At 39.5% G+C, this 13,118-nt stretch overlaps 1 protein-coding gene and 1 long non-coding RNA gene across 3 annotated transcripts in view; one reads left to right on the top strand and one right to left on the bottom strand.

The window, feature by feature from the left end:
- Window positions 1-13,118, bottom strand: part of LOC108969070 — a 216,708-nt gene that overhangs the window by 151,423 nt on the left and 52,167 nt on the right. The window lies entirely within an intron of this gene.
- Window positions 6,511-8,114, top strand: LOC108969069 (platelet glycoprotein V-like). Its single transcript, XM_018933572.1, has one exon. It carries the CDS (start codon window positions 6,511-6,513, stop codon window positions 8,038-8,040), a length of 1,530 nt encoding a protein of 509 aa, XP_018789117.1. The 3' UTR covers window positions 8,041-8,114.

Below are 13,118 nucleotides of genomic sequence, written 5' to 3'. Positions count from 1 at the left end.
CGGTTCGAAAATGCACTAATAAATAAAATCCAAACGAAAAAAAGTGCGCACTACACATGGCGAACGCGAAAAATACGAGGCGCACAAACAAACATTTWTTTTCGCTAATAAAATCATAAACAACAAAGTGCCTAAGACAGCGAGAAACGAGCTAAATCACTGCAAGAAAATATCAGTCGGTGGAAAAATAAAGAAAATCACAAAGGAAAAAACAAAAAAAAGTCCAAAGAAATCTACAGACACACGCTYGTGCATTTGTGACTCATGCGCCAGTCTGACTTGGACAGCGCAAATAGACGCGTTGCAGACATGCAACGAAAAACATACTTCGTGAGGCAGTCAGTCATGAACCGGCAGCCGGTGAGCCGGTTTGACAAAATGAAAAAAAAAAAATTAATAAATAAAGCAATTAGAGAAATGCTTAGTGACTTTTTTACTGTGAACTATTTCACTAGAGATTGAATATTGAAGAAAAYGCATTATCCGGAATATCTGTTGAGAGAAAACACCGACGAATGAAATCTTTTCTCCTAAGAATTTTTTCTAGGATGGCTCAAAAAGCACTTAATGTGCAGAAAAATCAAAACTTTTCGAAAAATTGCAGTTTATATGCCAATAGTTTCCAGTTTAYTCGATATCCTCAACCCAGCGTTTGTTCAACTTCTTCTTCCATCGGAAAAACACATTCCCTGGAGGTCTCTGTTGCGGCTTTAATCTCGCCATTGAATCTCAGTCTGACGAGTGCTGTTTTAAAGCTTGAAGTCAAAGGGCGACGCAGGAGCTAAATATAAAGCAGCACTTCGTCTCCYAGTTAGCAAATTCTTCCTTCAAAACCAAATACTTTCAAGGTTTTATGCTTTTCCATGTAGTCAATATAAACATTTTCAGCGTCAAATCGGAGCAATAATTTGGAAGAGTACCATTTGGTTTCATTGCTCGTTTTATTCTTCTCCATGTAGTCCATATAGTTCTCTTTTCGTTAATACCGGATAATGTAAGCTTTTAACTTTTTGACCGAAAGGGCAGTTTGCGCTGTCTTCAGACACCCCGGCTTTTGCTTGGTCTCTGGATAGTACCAATGGATTCACGCTTCAATGGTCGCACGAAGCAGAAACTCTATCGAATTACGCTAAAATAATTCAAGTATAGCTTTGAAGTGATCTCGGGATTACTCTTGTTGCTCTTATTGAGCGAAAACTTGTCGTGGCGAAAGCTGTCATGCAGGAGATGGTACTTATATTCGCGTCCTTCAAACGGCAGCATGTCAATATCAAGCCGCGGACAGCTGTTACATTGTACTCAATGCTTTTTTTAATTAGGCTCTTATCTATGGGCCTGTACTCGTACAATATATGTAAGGATTTATGATAACTTTAATTGGCTGGYGGATTTTATGAAATGTTTTTCTGCAGCCAAAACTGAGAGTTCGACAGTAACAGCTGAGGGTCAGCTCACAAAAAACAATGCCACTCACTGAGATTTAGTCGAATTTTTATTTCATAATCTCAARGACTGAAGATTTATTGAAAACCCTAGAATGGAAGTATTTTTGAAGGCAGAGGATTGCCCAAAATGTYTTAGAAACAAAAACAACTAATAAAACAAATAGATTTATAAAGGCGCTAATTTCAGTTACCTCAAAATTAAACCAACATTTGGTTTACAATCTCTCCACACTTTACTCACCACATAATACACAAATGCATTGGTAATTGAATATCTACTATGTAAGTACCTGCACGCTTCCGCATTGAGTGAGCACGTTTTCGCACAACCAGAGAAAGGCGAACGAAAGCCAAAACAATAATAAAAAAATATTTCAAAGTTAAGCTAAACAAAAAGAAGAGCAAAACTCAACCGAAAAATGCGATTTTAGCGAATTTATGATGATTTGSAGCAGCAATGCCCAATTGGCGCTGGCGGTTGGGGCGACATCTTCGGCAATACGGTAGCGCATGGGGTCAGCGGGTAAATCACGAGCGGGCRCACGCCTGCACCGCCGCCTTTAGTGGACATGAGCAACGCGAAACGCTTAAGTAGACCAAAATTATAATGAAACGTGCTTAGGAATCGCCAAATTACGCGCCGCCGACTGCCGCAATTGTCTTAAATGCATATACATAAATATTTAACAGYGCGACGCTGGCTAAGCGATGCTGGGAAAGGTACAAATATGGCGCAGCCGTGGAATTTAAAGCAACCAAAAAGTTTACGATAGAAAAAGGCACTGCGCGCTGCTCAGCAACAAATGCAACTTGCTGTGGCATGGCAKTGCAGGGCTGGAAGGCAACGGAAAAGCGAGACCCTGCACCTGGCGGCCAATTAGTGCAATTATTAAAAATCCATAAACGCTCAGAATTACATAGTTTTTATTATCGCATAATTGTCGCGCTAGCACAGCGCACTTCGCGTTGTGGATTTCCTTGTTTTTTACTTCCTCGGTTGTGTGTTTGTCGGTGTGTGCTGCATAAGACAAGGCGTTGTGTGACACATTTACAGTGGCATAAACCCATAAAATGGCATTGCCAGTGTTCGGYCTCACTGCCGTTGTTGCTGCCTTGGGTGGCGGCTCCTAGGTGTTGCTGGCAATAAAATGTTTATTTTGTTGCTTTTGTATTAGCAAAATGTGCAACAATTGCCTGTGGCAAGTATCATTTGTTGTTGCTGCCGCCACTAATTGTTCAGCGAGCACTTGATGATGCTCTTGGTGATAATGACACTGCGTGCTGGGGGCTGTGCCTGGCGCAAAATGCTCTAATTGGCGGCAAGCGTGAACAGGTAGTACTTTTATGGTGCCTATCTTTAACTAAGCTGAGAGTCTTTCAAGTGTAGCGCGGTGGCAAAACTATGACATTTCAAGATTCGAGGCATGTGTATATAGCAAAATTTGTGTAGATTGTGTTGAAGACATACACTGCAGCATACGACTTAGTATTTTTGTAACTCGGTTGACTAGACTTGCAAACTCTAAATACATCTCGCATAWCATACGAAATTTGCCAAATTTTGTAGACCGTCGTTTAACGTAAAAGTAAAGGCTCTGATAGCTTTTAATAACACTTTAGAAAACATTGCCAATTCAGCCAGGTAATCGCCATAAAAAGGAAGGTTTCTGAGGTTTATCGGTTTGCATTTATTCTTACTACAATTCTTGTATCTATTTGTCTGTTATATCGTCGTAATATTACGAAGAATGGTAAGATCTGAAAGTATAGGAATTTTTTGAAGAACTTGAGTCCTTAAACTTTAAAGTATTTACTACGAAAAATTTGGGCTTTTTCATTCCATAAAAGGAGTTTAACATTACTTATATAAATTATGCTCAAATTCTGTGGTTATTTTTTATCGCAACTTCATATTTAGTATATATGTATATAGAAACCACAAAATGTTTTTCTTCCACCCTTAAGAAAAATATTTTACTAAATCTACTACTCAAGAGTAACTTTTTTGTTATTTTAATTTGAATTCCTGGATAAATTTCACRAAAATTTAATTTGATAAGTTGGCAGGACTGTCTTTAATTGCTGTCTCAAATATGAGCGCGATCYGTCAGCTAGTTTGTTTACAGCAGCTGCTTAAATCGATACACTTCGGTAGAGCGTTGGGTTTTTACAATGGTATAAAAGTATCAGACCAAGAAAATGTTTCCGATTTTGTATTTCTAACCAAATTTCGTGCACAGAATCCTTGCGAATGTTGGAAAGGGTTGATTCGCTTTTATCAAAAAAAAAAAAAAAAAGAAACAAGTCTACGAGTAGACATGCCCCGTTCTGGACGCCTTTCCATCACTTCAACGGATGAATATACTAAAAAAGTGAAGGTTATGGAGTTTGAAAGATGGCAARCAAGTGTTAGAGAGATGGCGACGAAAGACGAGACATCTCTCGCGAGGYCTTGCTCGACAAACTTGAATTTCTTTTTTAAAAAAGAGTACCGTAAACAAGTCTCTTTGAGCATGCTTGATAGGGTGAATTCCGATTTCACGTTCATGGAGAGCATTACAACTAGCGATGAGACATATATATGAGGGCTTATGACTCTGACATGCAAATGAGTGAGCAATCAGCGGAATGGAAGGAAAAAAGCGAGCCAACATCCAAAAAACCATCCCAAAGCCGCTTAAATATCAAGTTGATGGTCATTGGTTTTTTCGATATTCGTGGTTTGGTGCACCATGAAATTGTTTCAGAGGGACAGGCCATCAATAAAGAGTTCTGTTTGTCCGTTTTGCGTCGTGGACTGGAAAACTCGTTCACTTACATAAGTGTAAACTAATACGCAATGTACTTGTATATTAGGTTGTCAAAAAAGTCTTGCGGTATTTTCGCTAGTTGGCGCTGAGAACGCGTAGTTCKAGTTTTATTCGTCGCATCGGGTCATGCTATACCTTTTTGGAAAGCTCATTTCACGCGCTAACACGTGTCTGATTGATTATCGTTTCTTTTAAGACGTTCGTGAGTTATAGCGTCGCAAACATGGAGCAAAAWAAAGAGAAAATACGGCATATTTTACAGTACTACTACGATAAAGGCAAAAATGTCAAGTCGCCAATAAAATTTGTGCAGTTTATGGACCCGATACAGTTTCCATTTCCCCCGCACAACGATGGTTTCAACGTCTTCGTTCTGGTGTAGACGTGGTCGAAGATGCGCCACGCTCCGGAAGGCCTGTCCTCGAAACTTGCGATAAAATCGCTGAATTGGTCGAAAGAGACCGGCATAGTAGCAGCCGTAGCATCTATGAAGAGCTGGGCATGAGTCATCAAAAAAAATTTTATGAACAATTGAAAATTTAATAAAAATACCACAAGACTTTTTGACAACCTAGTATATTCGATTGATATATGATGCCATTTAGAACAGCTTCATTTGAGTAGCTTCCATTAGTTATATTAATATAGTTTATGCGTATATATTCAGTTTTTAGATATAACTGGCTTTGCAGCTTCAGCTTTTCTCTTATAGAGTCAATGATTTTATTTCTTTTCAATTTTTGGGTATACATTATATTATTCATTCAACTTTGATCCCCAATCATTTGCAAAAATATAAGTAAATATCTTCTCGTATAAACATATTACGTAGCTTCGGTTAATATTAATGAGTTGCACTCACTGGAATGTTTCCGTAACATTTGTGGTTCTCCACAAACAAACTGTTCGCATAGTCGTTATCGCCAAAGCGAGCTTCCTATAAAATCTTATTTATGCTAGAATATGAAACGTTATTTAACGAGAATTATAAGAGTAAATTATATTTTGGGAAACGCTTATCACACAATTCAAAGTAAGTACAAATAATGTTCACTCATACTAATATTCAAAAAACTACATAGAAAAAATTATAAAATTAWATGAATGGAGATTTCAATGCAAGTAGGAAAGCTTATGCCATTTACCGTGGAATTTTTTCGTAGTGCATCAAAAAATGTTATTTTATTTTTGTTTTTTCTTTGGAATAAAGTGGAATAGTTAAACTTTTTTATTTAAACATTATTTAGGAAATTTTGGTCCCCAACTGAATGTTATGTTCCAATCTAAGATTCAGTCTTAGATATTTTTCAAGCTTTTCGGAATGTCTGAACTACGCCTTTATATTTTTTCCTGCTCGCCGACTGTTCTTAGCTAAAAATTTAAAAGAAATAAGAATCTAATCTCTACTAAAATACTTCAATGTAAATTATTCCTAATGGGAAGGTATTGAAAATGAATATTATTATGTAGTGAATGGATACAAGTATATCAATCACAACCAAAAATGTGCGAAAGCAAAGAAAGATGCGATAATTTAGAAGCTTAAATTCAGTAAAAATATGGTAGGCCAAGCACGACCGAAACCGAATTGGTATGTACAAAAGGAATCTGATTATCCCACTAAGTCGGTGGTCGATCGAAGACGAGAAGCGATGTGATGGAGTTTTATTATCTTTTATTGAATAATTTTATGCACAAAGTTCTCAAAAAAATAGAAATAGTGTTAAACAATGTTGGCTGGTAGTACTTTCGTTCCTTATATAACATTTTAACAGGTGTTGCACTCAATCTTGAAAGATTTCGACAACTTGAATACAATGAAATCCGGGTCTAGTCCGATAATGTAGAACCGACTGTCATACCAAATAGTTTATGAATACAATAAAATCATCCCTGAATTTGTGATAATAAGTGTTATTTATCATAAGAGTACGTCATGATTCTCTAAAAACATCGATTTGTATGTGTCATCGTTTGTTTCTTTATATTTGCGATACCAACCAAGGGTGAGTCAGAGATGCGCTGATAGTCATTGGTTGTGGAAATAATTTGACTCGTCACTCATTGCATAATAATACATATAACATGTGGCGAGGGTATAAAAAGTAACCGAAAGTTTGGCAATCTCCGAAAAAGCTGTGGTTTACATAAATCATTTGATAAAATTAGTTGCTGCCTTTAAGTTTCCACAGTTAGTTGTATTTTAAGCGCGTCGCTAATTCATTGTTTTTCTGTTTTTGTCGTGGAACCGAAAAATGTTAAACTTAACGCGCATTCAAATTCTAGTACTGCTCTTCTATATAATAGCAATTTGTAGGCAACCGCACGTCAGCAGTTTCAAAATCGAGGATTGCAGGGCGTTGAATGAAACGGCCAACGTCACGTGCTACACACCTGACAAGCAGCAATTCAACATTGATTTTAGCAATGAGGAGCACRTCAAGATCTACATCTTCCAGGACAACGAGTCCGAAACTTCGACAATGTTTTTGACATGCCAAGGCAGTGATGAGGAAGTCTTGCACATCAGCGATAATCTGCCGAAGTTGTCATTGGAGCGCGCCAGGCTTATCACAATAGATGGYTGCATACCTTTTGAGGGTATATTCAAGCGGCTTGGTCTCAGCGTAGGCACGCAAGTGAAGCTGCAACGCGGCGTTACGGATATGCCACTTAAGCGCGAATACCTCAGCAGTCTAACGAAGGTCAAGAGTYTTCTGCTTAGCGGCTTCGAAGCGTTGGACCAGCATTTGCTGGCAGATTTTCAGAATTTGGAGACACTCGATTTGACGCGTATTGAGAAGGCGCTGCCAAGCGGTCTGCTGGTGCCAGTCAGCGCTCACTTAACGCAACTAAATATGCGCGAGAATGCCATGACAACGCCGACAAAGGGACTTTTCGCGTCGCTGCAACAACTTGATGCGCTCGATTTGRGCTATAATTTATTGACCACCATACCGTCGGGCACCTTCGATCAACTGTACAATCTAACCGTGTTGGATTTGAGCAGTAATCACTTGATTCAGCTGCCAGCTGACGCCTTCCAATCGTTACGTAAACTCAAGCGTCTCTTCCTCTCCTACAATCGCATACAGCAATTGGAGCCGAACACATTTGTGGCGCTCTCCGCTTTGCAGGATCTCAAATTGGATAATAATATACTAGATATCACGGCATCCGTAGCCTGTAGCATCTTCGATGGACTCCACAGCCTGGAATATATGGAGTTAAACAATAATTCGTTGAGCGTTTACTGCCTACCGCACAATATGCACTCGGTGAGCGTAGACTTGTCGTTTAATAAACTGAAAACATTATTGCTACCGCCTGGCGAGAGCGAGCCACGCCAGTTGGTCAACTTAAATGTGCGCCATAATCAGCTGCAGTATCTGAGCGATGAGACCTTGCAATATCTGCACGACTCACTGGCGCAACTCTCGTTGGCGCACAATCCTTGGCAATGCGATACTGCGTCATTCCTRTGGTTGGACTTTATCAAACTGAATAGCAGGCGTATTTTGGACTTAGCGGAAGTGAGCTGTTTCAATGACAATGCRTACTGGAATGTAACCCTATTCAAGTCCAGCAATGTCTGTAAATCAGTAACGTCACTCTATTATGTAATCGCTATTGCGGTTGTGTCCGCACTGGCAGTGACGGCACTGATAGCGGCGGTGTTCTACAAGCGCAAGGCGATAAAGAGAGTGGAGAAGTTGAAGAGCCCAATGCATGTCGAGAATACGCATGAAAATGTGGGATATCAGGTTGATCYGGATGTGCACTAATTTTGTGATTACATATGTTATTTTAATTATTTAATATTTTTTGGCTTATTTTAAAAGTATTTCTCCAAATTATGAGCTATTGAAAATCTATAGTCAAACAYTAATTGTGGAAATCTTGTGTTATTTGCGACGAATGTACATAATAAATGTAATTAAAAAATATTAAATCCTTCAGCTTATTGGAAGTGAAAAGGGCGAGTTCAAAATTATATTGATTTTTTCAAACTGGTGGAAAATAGCAATAATAGTGAAAGTCGGTTTGCATTTTGCTAATTTTTTTAATTCATAGGGATTAGTCAGATTTATTTTGCATGGTATGCTTTTCTAAAAATAGTCTAGCGGTCTGTGAGATATGCCATAAAAAATTCGTGAGTCAATAGCCTTCGTTTAACGTCTGACAAAAATATTCAGTTATGCAATATTGTAACCCATTTTGCCATGTGATTTGTAATAAATAAAAGTACTATTTATACATACTATGTGCGCTGTCAGAATTCTACGACGATATTCKCAAAGTTAATGAATCAAAACTGAAAAACTTGGGCTTCACATGTCTGGCTATTCACCTGAGTAATTTCCGAGAGTAGAAAAAAAAGAAACGTTTCGAAATTCTGATGGTTTCAAGTCTCTTGAATCCGATATATGGTATTCAACTAAAGAGGAGTTGTGGCAACACAGCCGTCTTAGCTTTAGTTGTGTGTATATCCCAACTTAATAATGGCTACCAATATGCTTTTTTTAATCTCTTTTCTTAAATTTTGAAGTCTTTGAGCATTGAAATACAGATGATAAAATTATTTGAACTCCTAGAACCCAATGGAAAACGTTTTGCTAATAATTTCTATGAATGTTGCTAAATAAATACAGTCGTCAAGACGAATWAAGCTTATTTAATGAACAAAAAAGTTATTTTATGACGATATTTATCTTGATTTTGAGCGAATAGTTTGAATGGAWGCTTTTTGCTATAATGGTCCAATCTGAAAACTTTATTGCCATCGCAAATTCTGTGAAAGTTTTCGATACAATCATTTTATATACCTGTAGATCGCTGAATTTATATGACAGCTCCGAATATGTCCGTATGCAGAATTTCAGACCGGAATATAACAGCCTACTGATTACTGGTCCCAAATTACTTCGATATGCCGAGAAAGCTTTGAGTAAGTGTTAAAGACTTCTTAGTCGGTATTTGGTCGGTATCATGCGCTCTGCTTCGGATTCATACGAATGCAGAAAGCAGAAAACTTTAAGCCTCTCTTAATTTAATCTTTGGTGATTGATGATTTTCACTAGGTCTACATGTAATTGAGGTTCTGAAGCACTTGTTCAATAAGTTCGTGTTTTCTAATTTATATCCTTAAATACTTTACCACTTTTTGACTCACAATGCCTAGCAATACCAAAGGTTTATTTATCTTACATGAGAATTGGGAGAGTACCTTTTCGCTTGTACTAATTTCGAAGGCAAATGGTGTGAAATAAAGCAATAACWTTATTAAGGGATTCAAGGCAAATGAAAGTAATGTTCCCACCTACAAACAGGACATGGAAAATTATAAAATTTTAAAAGCGTAAAAACTAATTCGGCAATTTTAATCGCTTTAATGGAAAAACACTTCAAAWWAACCATACAACWCACGCAATTAAAAAAGTTTCWCATGAAARGCCAAAAAACATYAACAAACRTACATACATAATTACATATCCTTAYGTATTTATACCGTTAAACCCACCTAAGCGCAAATTAGTTGCAACATTTATCGCCTATAAATCGAAATAATTGCATTTAAAGAGCAGACACAGCAAATAATACAAAGTAATACATACCGGYGTGTGTGTGTGTATGTRTGCGGCTGCGTATTTACAGTGCTGTTCGCAACAGTTGCATAAATGAAGAATGATGAGCTGTTGATAATTGAGAAACCAGCAAAATGTGAAATYTACGCATAATAAAATACAAAACAATATTGAACACTTCAGCGGCAGGCGGACAAAGCGCACAATGGAGGGTGCTTCAAAGGAGCTCTCGGTAAGCACTAAGCAATTGCCAGCAAGGGTGCRTGTGTTTGTGTGTGAGTGGCGAGTTTGGGAAATAGCTAAAACAGCAAATAATGATAGCAACAGTAACATTTCATGCAAGCACACACACACACAAACACATGTAAAYATGTGCACTATAATCTTTGTTGTTAAAAGGATGCCAGCAAGGGATGATCCTTAACGCTAATCGGAAATAAAAAGCAATGCAAGCAACACAAAATAACACAAATAAATGAGCATAAATTGAACGACACACACACACACACACAGGTCGCACGCAGCGATCACACCCCCGTTTGCCCCGCGCTGCAATTAATAACCACGGCAAAGCCCGAGATGAGTTACAGCAAAAGCTGAGACTGCCAAGGGGCAGCAGACGCCGCATGCAACCCTCGCGCCGATGATGAGCCATGACCAAACGAGCGAGCGCTGCTGGGCTATTGTTGTTTCGATGACTGCGCGGAGACATCAGCAACACTTCCGAGTAAGTGAATCGGCTCTTTGTTGTTGCTGGCCAAACGTGGGAAAGTTTTTGCGCAGCAGACGCCGAGACGATGCATCCGCGTGCCTGCCACAGAGTGGGTTGTTTGGGGTATGTGCTGAACGAGTGCGGACTTGTACGTCATTTTCGAGACATTCGAGCGTTTGTAGGCACAAAGTGACTAANATGTGCACTATAATCTTTGTTGTTAAAAGGATGCCAGCAAGGGATGATCCTTAACGCTAATCGGAAATAAAAAGCAATGCAAGCAACACAAAATAACACAAATAAATGAGCATAAATTGAACGACACACACACACACACACAGGTCGCACGCAGCGATCACACCCCCGTTTGCCCCGCGCTGCAATTAATAACCACGGCAAAGCCCGAGATGAGTTACAGCAAAAGCTGAGACTGCCAAGGGGCAGCAGACGCCGCATGCAACCCTCGCGCCGATGATGAGCCATGACCAAACGAGCGAGCGCTGCTGGGCTATTGTTGTTTCGATGACTGCGCGGAGACATCAGCAACACTTCCGAGWAAGTGAATCGGCTMTTTGTTGTTGCTGGCMAAACGTGGGAAAGTTTTTGCGCAGCAGACGCCGAGACGATGCATCCGCGTGCCTRCCACAGAGTGGGTTGTTTGGGGTATGTGCTGAACGAGTGCGGACTTGTACGTCATTTTCGAGACATTCGAGCGTTTGTAGGCACAAAGTGACTAACGACCGAGCAGCCACCAGCCAGCGACCAGCATTCACCAGCGATCAAAGCCTTCGAACGGCACTTCAATATGTTACAGTGTTGTTTCAAGTGTTCATGCGCACGTGTGTTTGTGTGCGTATGTGCCCCCATTGTAACGGTTTAATTTTTAATGCCACATCCTTGTGTTATCCTTGCCACTTATCTGCGATTGTTGCGTCATTTTCCCTTCGTTTCATCGTGGTTTTGTTATCGGCAGGCAAGTGATTGCCGCATTGGTTGCAGAGCACTGTGTGCCACACAAATGCTTGGTTGGGTGTGGTGTGGGAACGTTTCCGTTTGTGAACTAACAATGGCTTAGCATATGCTTTTCCGGCCATCTTACTCTCACCCTTCACCATCTTTCTCCTTCAACCATCACGCAGCGTCGTTGTGTTTGCATTTAATGTGTTTTCGAATTTTCCACACAGTCGTGATGTTGCATTTTCATTTGCGCTTCTCTCTTTTGACACTTTCTGGCTACCGCTGTGCATCAACAAAACTAAGTGCGTGTGCACTATCAATTTGATATTTTGCATGCTTTTGCTTCATCCGGCAGCATCGTCGAGCGCTTCATTTGCACGCCGCGGCACGGCAGGTCATGTGTGGCATGAAGCTTATGCACGTGTCGCTGCGAACACCCCCGCGGGTGTACCATCTTTATGTGTACCTTAGAGCGTATGCTACCTGTCACATCCATGCACTCGGCACTTTGCGCCACTCGCCGCCCGAGTATTTGCAAATAAAATAAATTAATGTTTTCTTTACTCGCCATGGGTCGAGAGTTATCCTCGGCTCTTGTTCGTTGAAATTGGCGAATGGCACGCATTTAAGTTTATGATGAGATTGTTAAGCGACAGGAAGTGATAAGCTGTGTGCGCAAGGTGGGGTTCGAGTTTATGTGAAGGTACACTCGGAAAAAAATTAGTCAAAATTTTGGACTTATGGTGCGAATTGAAAGAGTTGAGTAATAGACTAGAGAAGTGTGTGAGGCGCTGGAATGACAGGCTTTAAGGAGAAATTCTAMAACTTTTTATATCATAACGACTGAAGTAATTGTGATAAATAACGCAGGGTGGAAATATCTAGTTTCTTTCTTTTCTATGCAGCCTTTACCAGACTGATGTTGAGGCATCTCGCCACTCATACCTCCAACGAAATGGGCAAATACTTTCGCAGTTGCAACATAAATCTTTCCTGCTCCAATCTTTTAAAGTTGTCGGCATCAAAGAGGATCCCCGCTATCACTTGTTTAAGCTGGTTCCTCCGTTAACTTTTTTGCCAGGATCAGTCCCGTAACCGAGCCCAATCTGGAAGGAGTGAACGGATCTGTTGACAGAATTCTCTGCAAAAATCTACGCTGTTACGGAAAAACAATCGCATAAACTTACCCTTAACAACACTCTTAGTAAGATATGCCTGGTAGCTGAACTGGTAGTTTACCTGGTAGCTAAAAATGATACTTTAGTATTTAATTAAACTAATGAGGCTGCTGGACAAATACTTTATTGTCAGGTCTGGGAAATAGTATATGTCTTGTGGCTAAAAGCCTCTTCCGGTTCCGGTGAATTCTGTCACATCAAAAAAATTTCTAGTAAGAAAACATTAGTGGCTCTGATATTCCTCTATTACAAAGATGACCCTATTAAATTATTGAAAGTTGAGTTAATAGAAGGCTCATCCATTATGGATGAAGAAAAATCGGAGACCATTTTTCAGCTGAGCTCGAAATAAACCTCCATATAAGAACTTCATTTGCTTCACAGAAAAAGTTTTACGAGAAAGATTTGAGAAAAACATTTCCGAAAAAAAA

This window comes from Bactrocera latifrons, unplaced genomic scaffold (assembly GCF_001853355.1).
Source record: "Bactrocera latifrons isolate USDA-ARS-PBARC rearing strain unplaced genomic scaffold, ASM185335v1 scaffold_24, whole genome shotgun sequence".
Taxonomy (NCBI): Eukaryota; Metazoa; Arthropoda; class Insecta; order Diptera; family Tephritidae; genus Bactrocera; species Bactrocera latifrons.
This window is presented reverse-complemented; position numbering and strand designations above follow the sequence as displayed.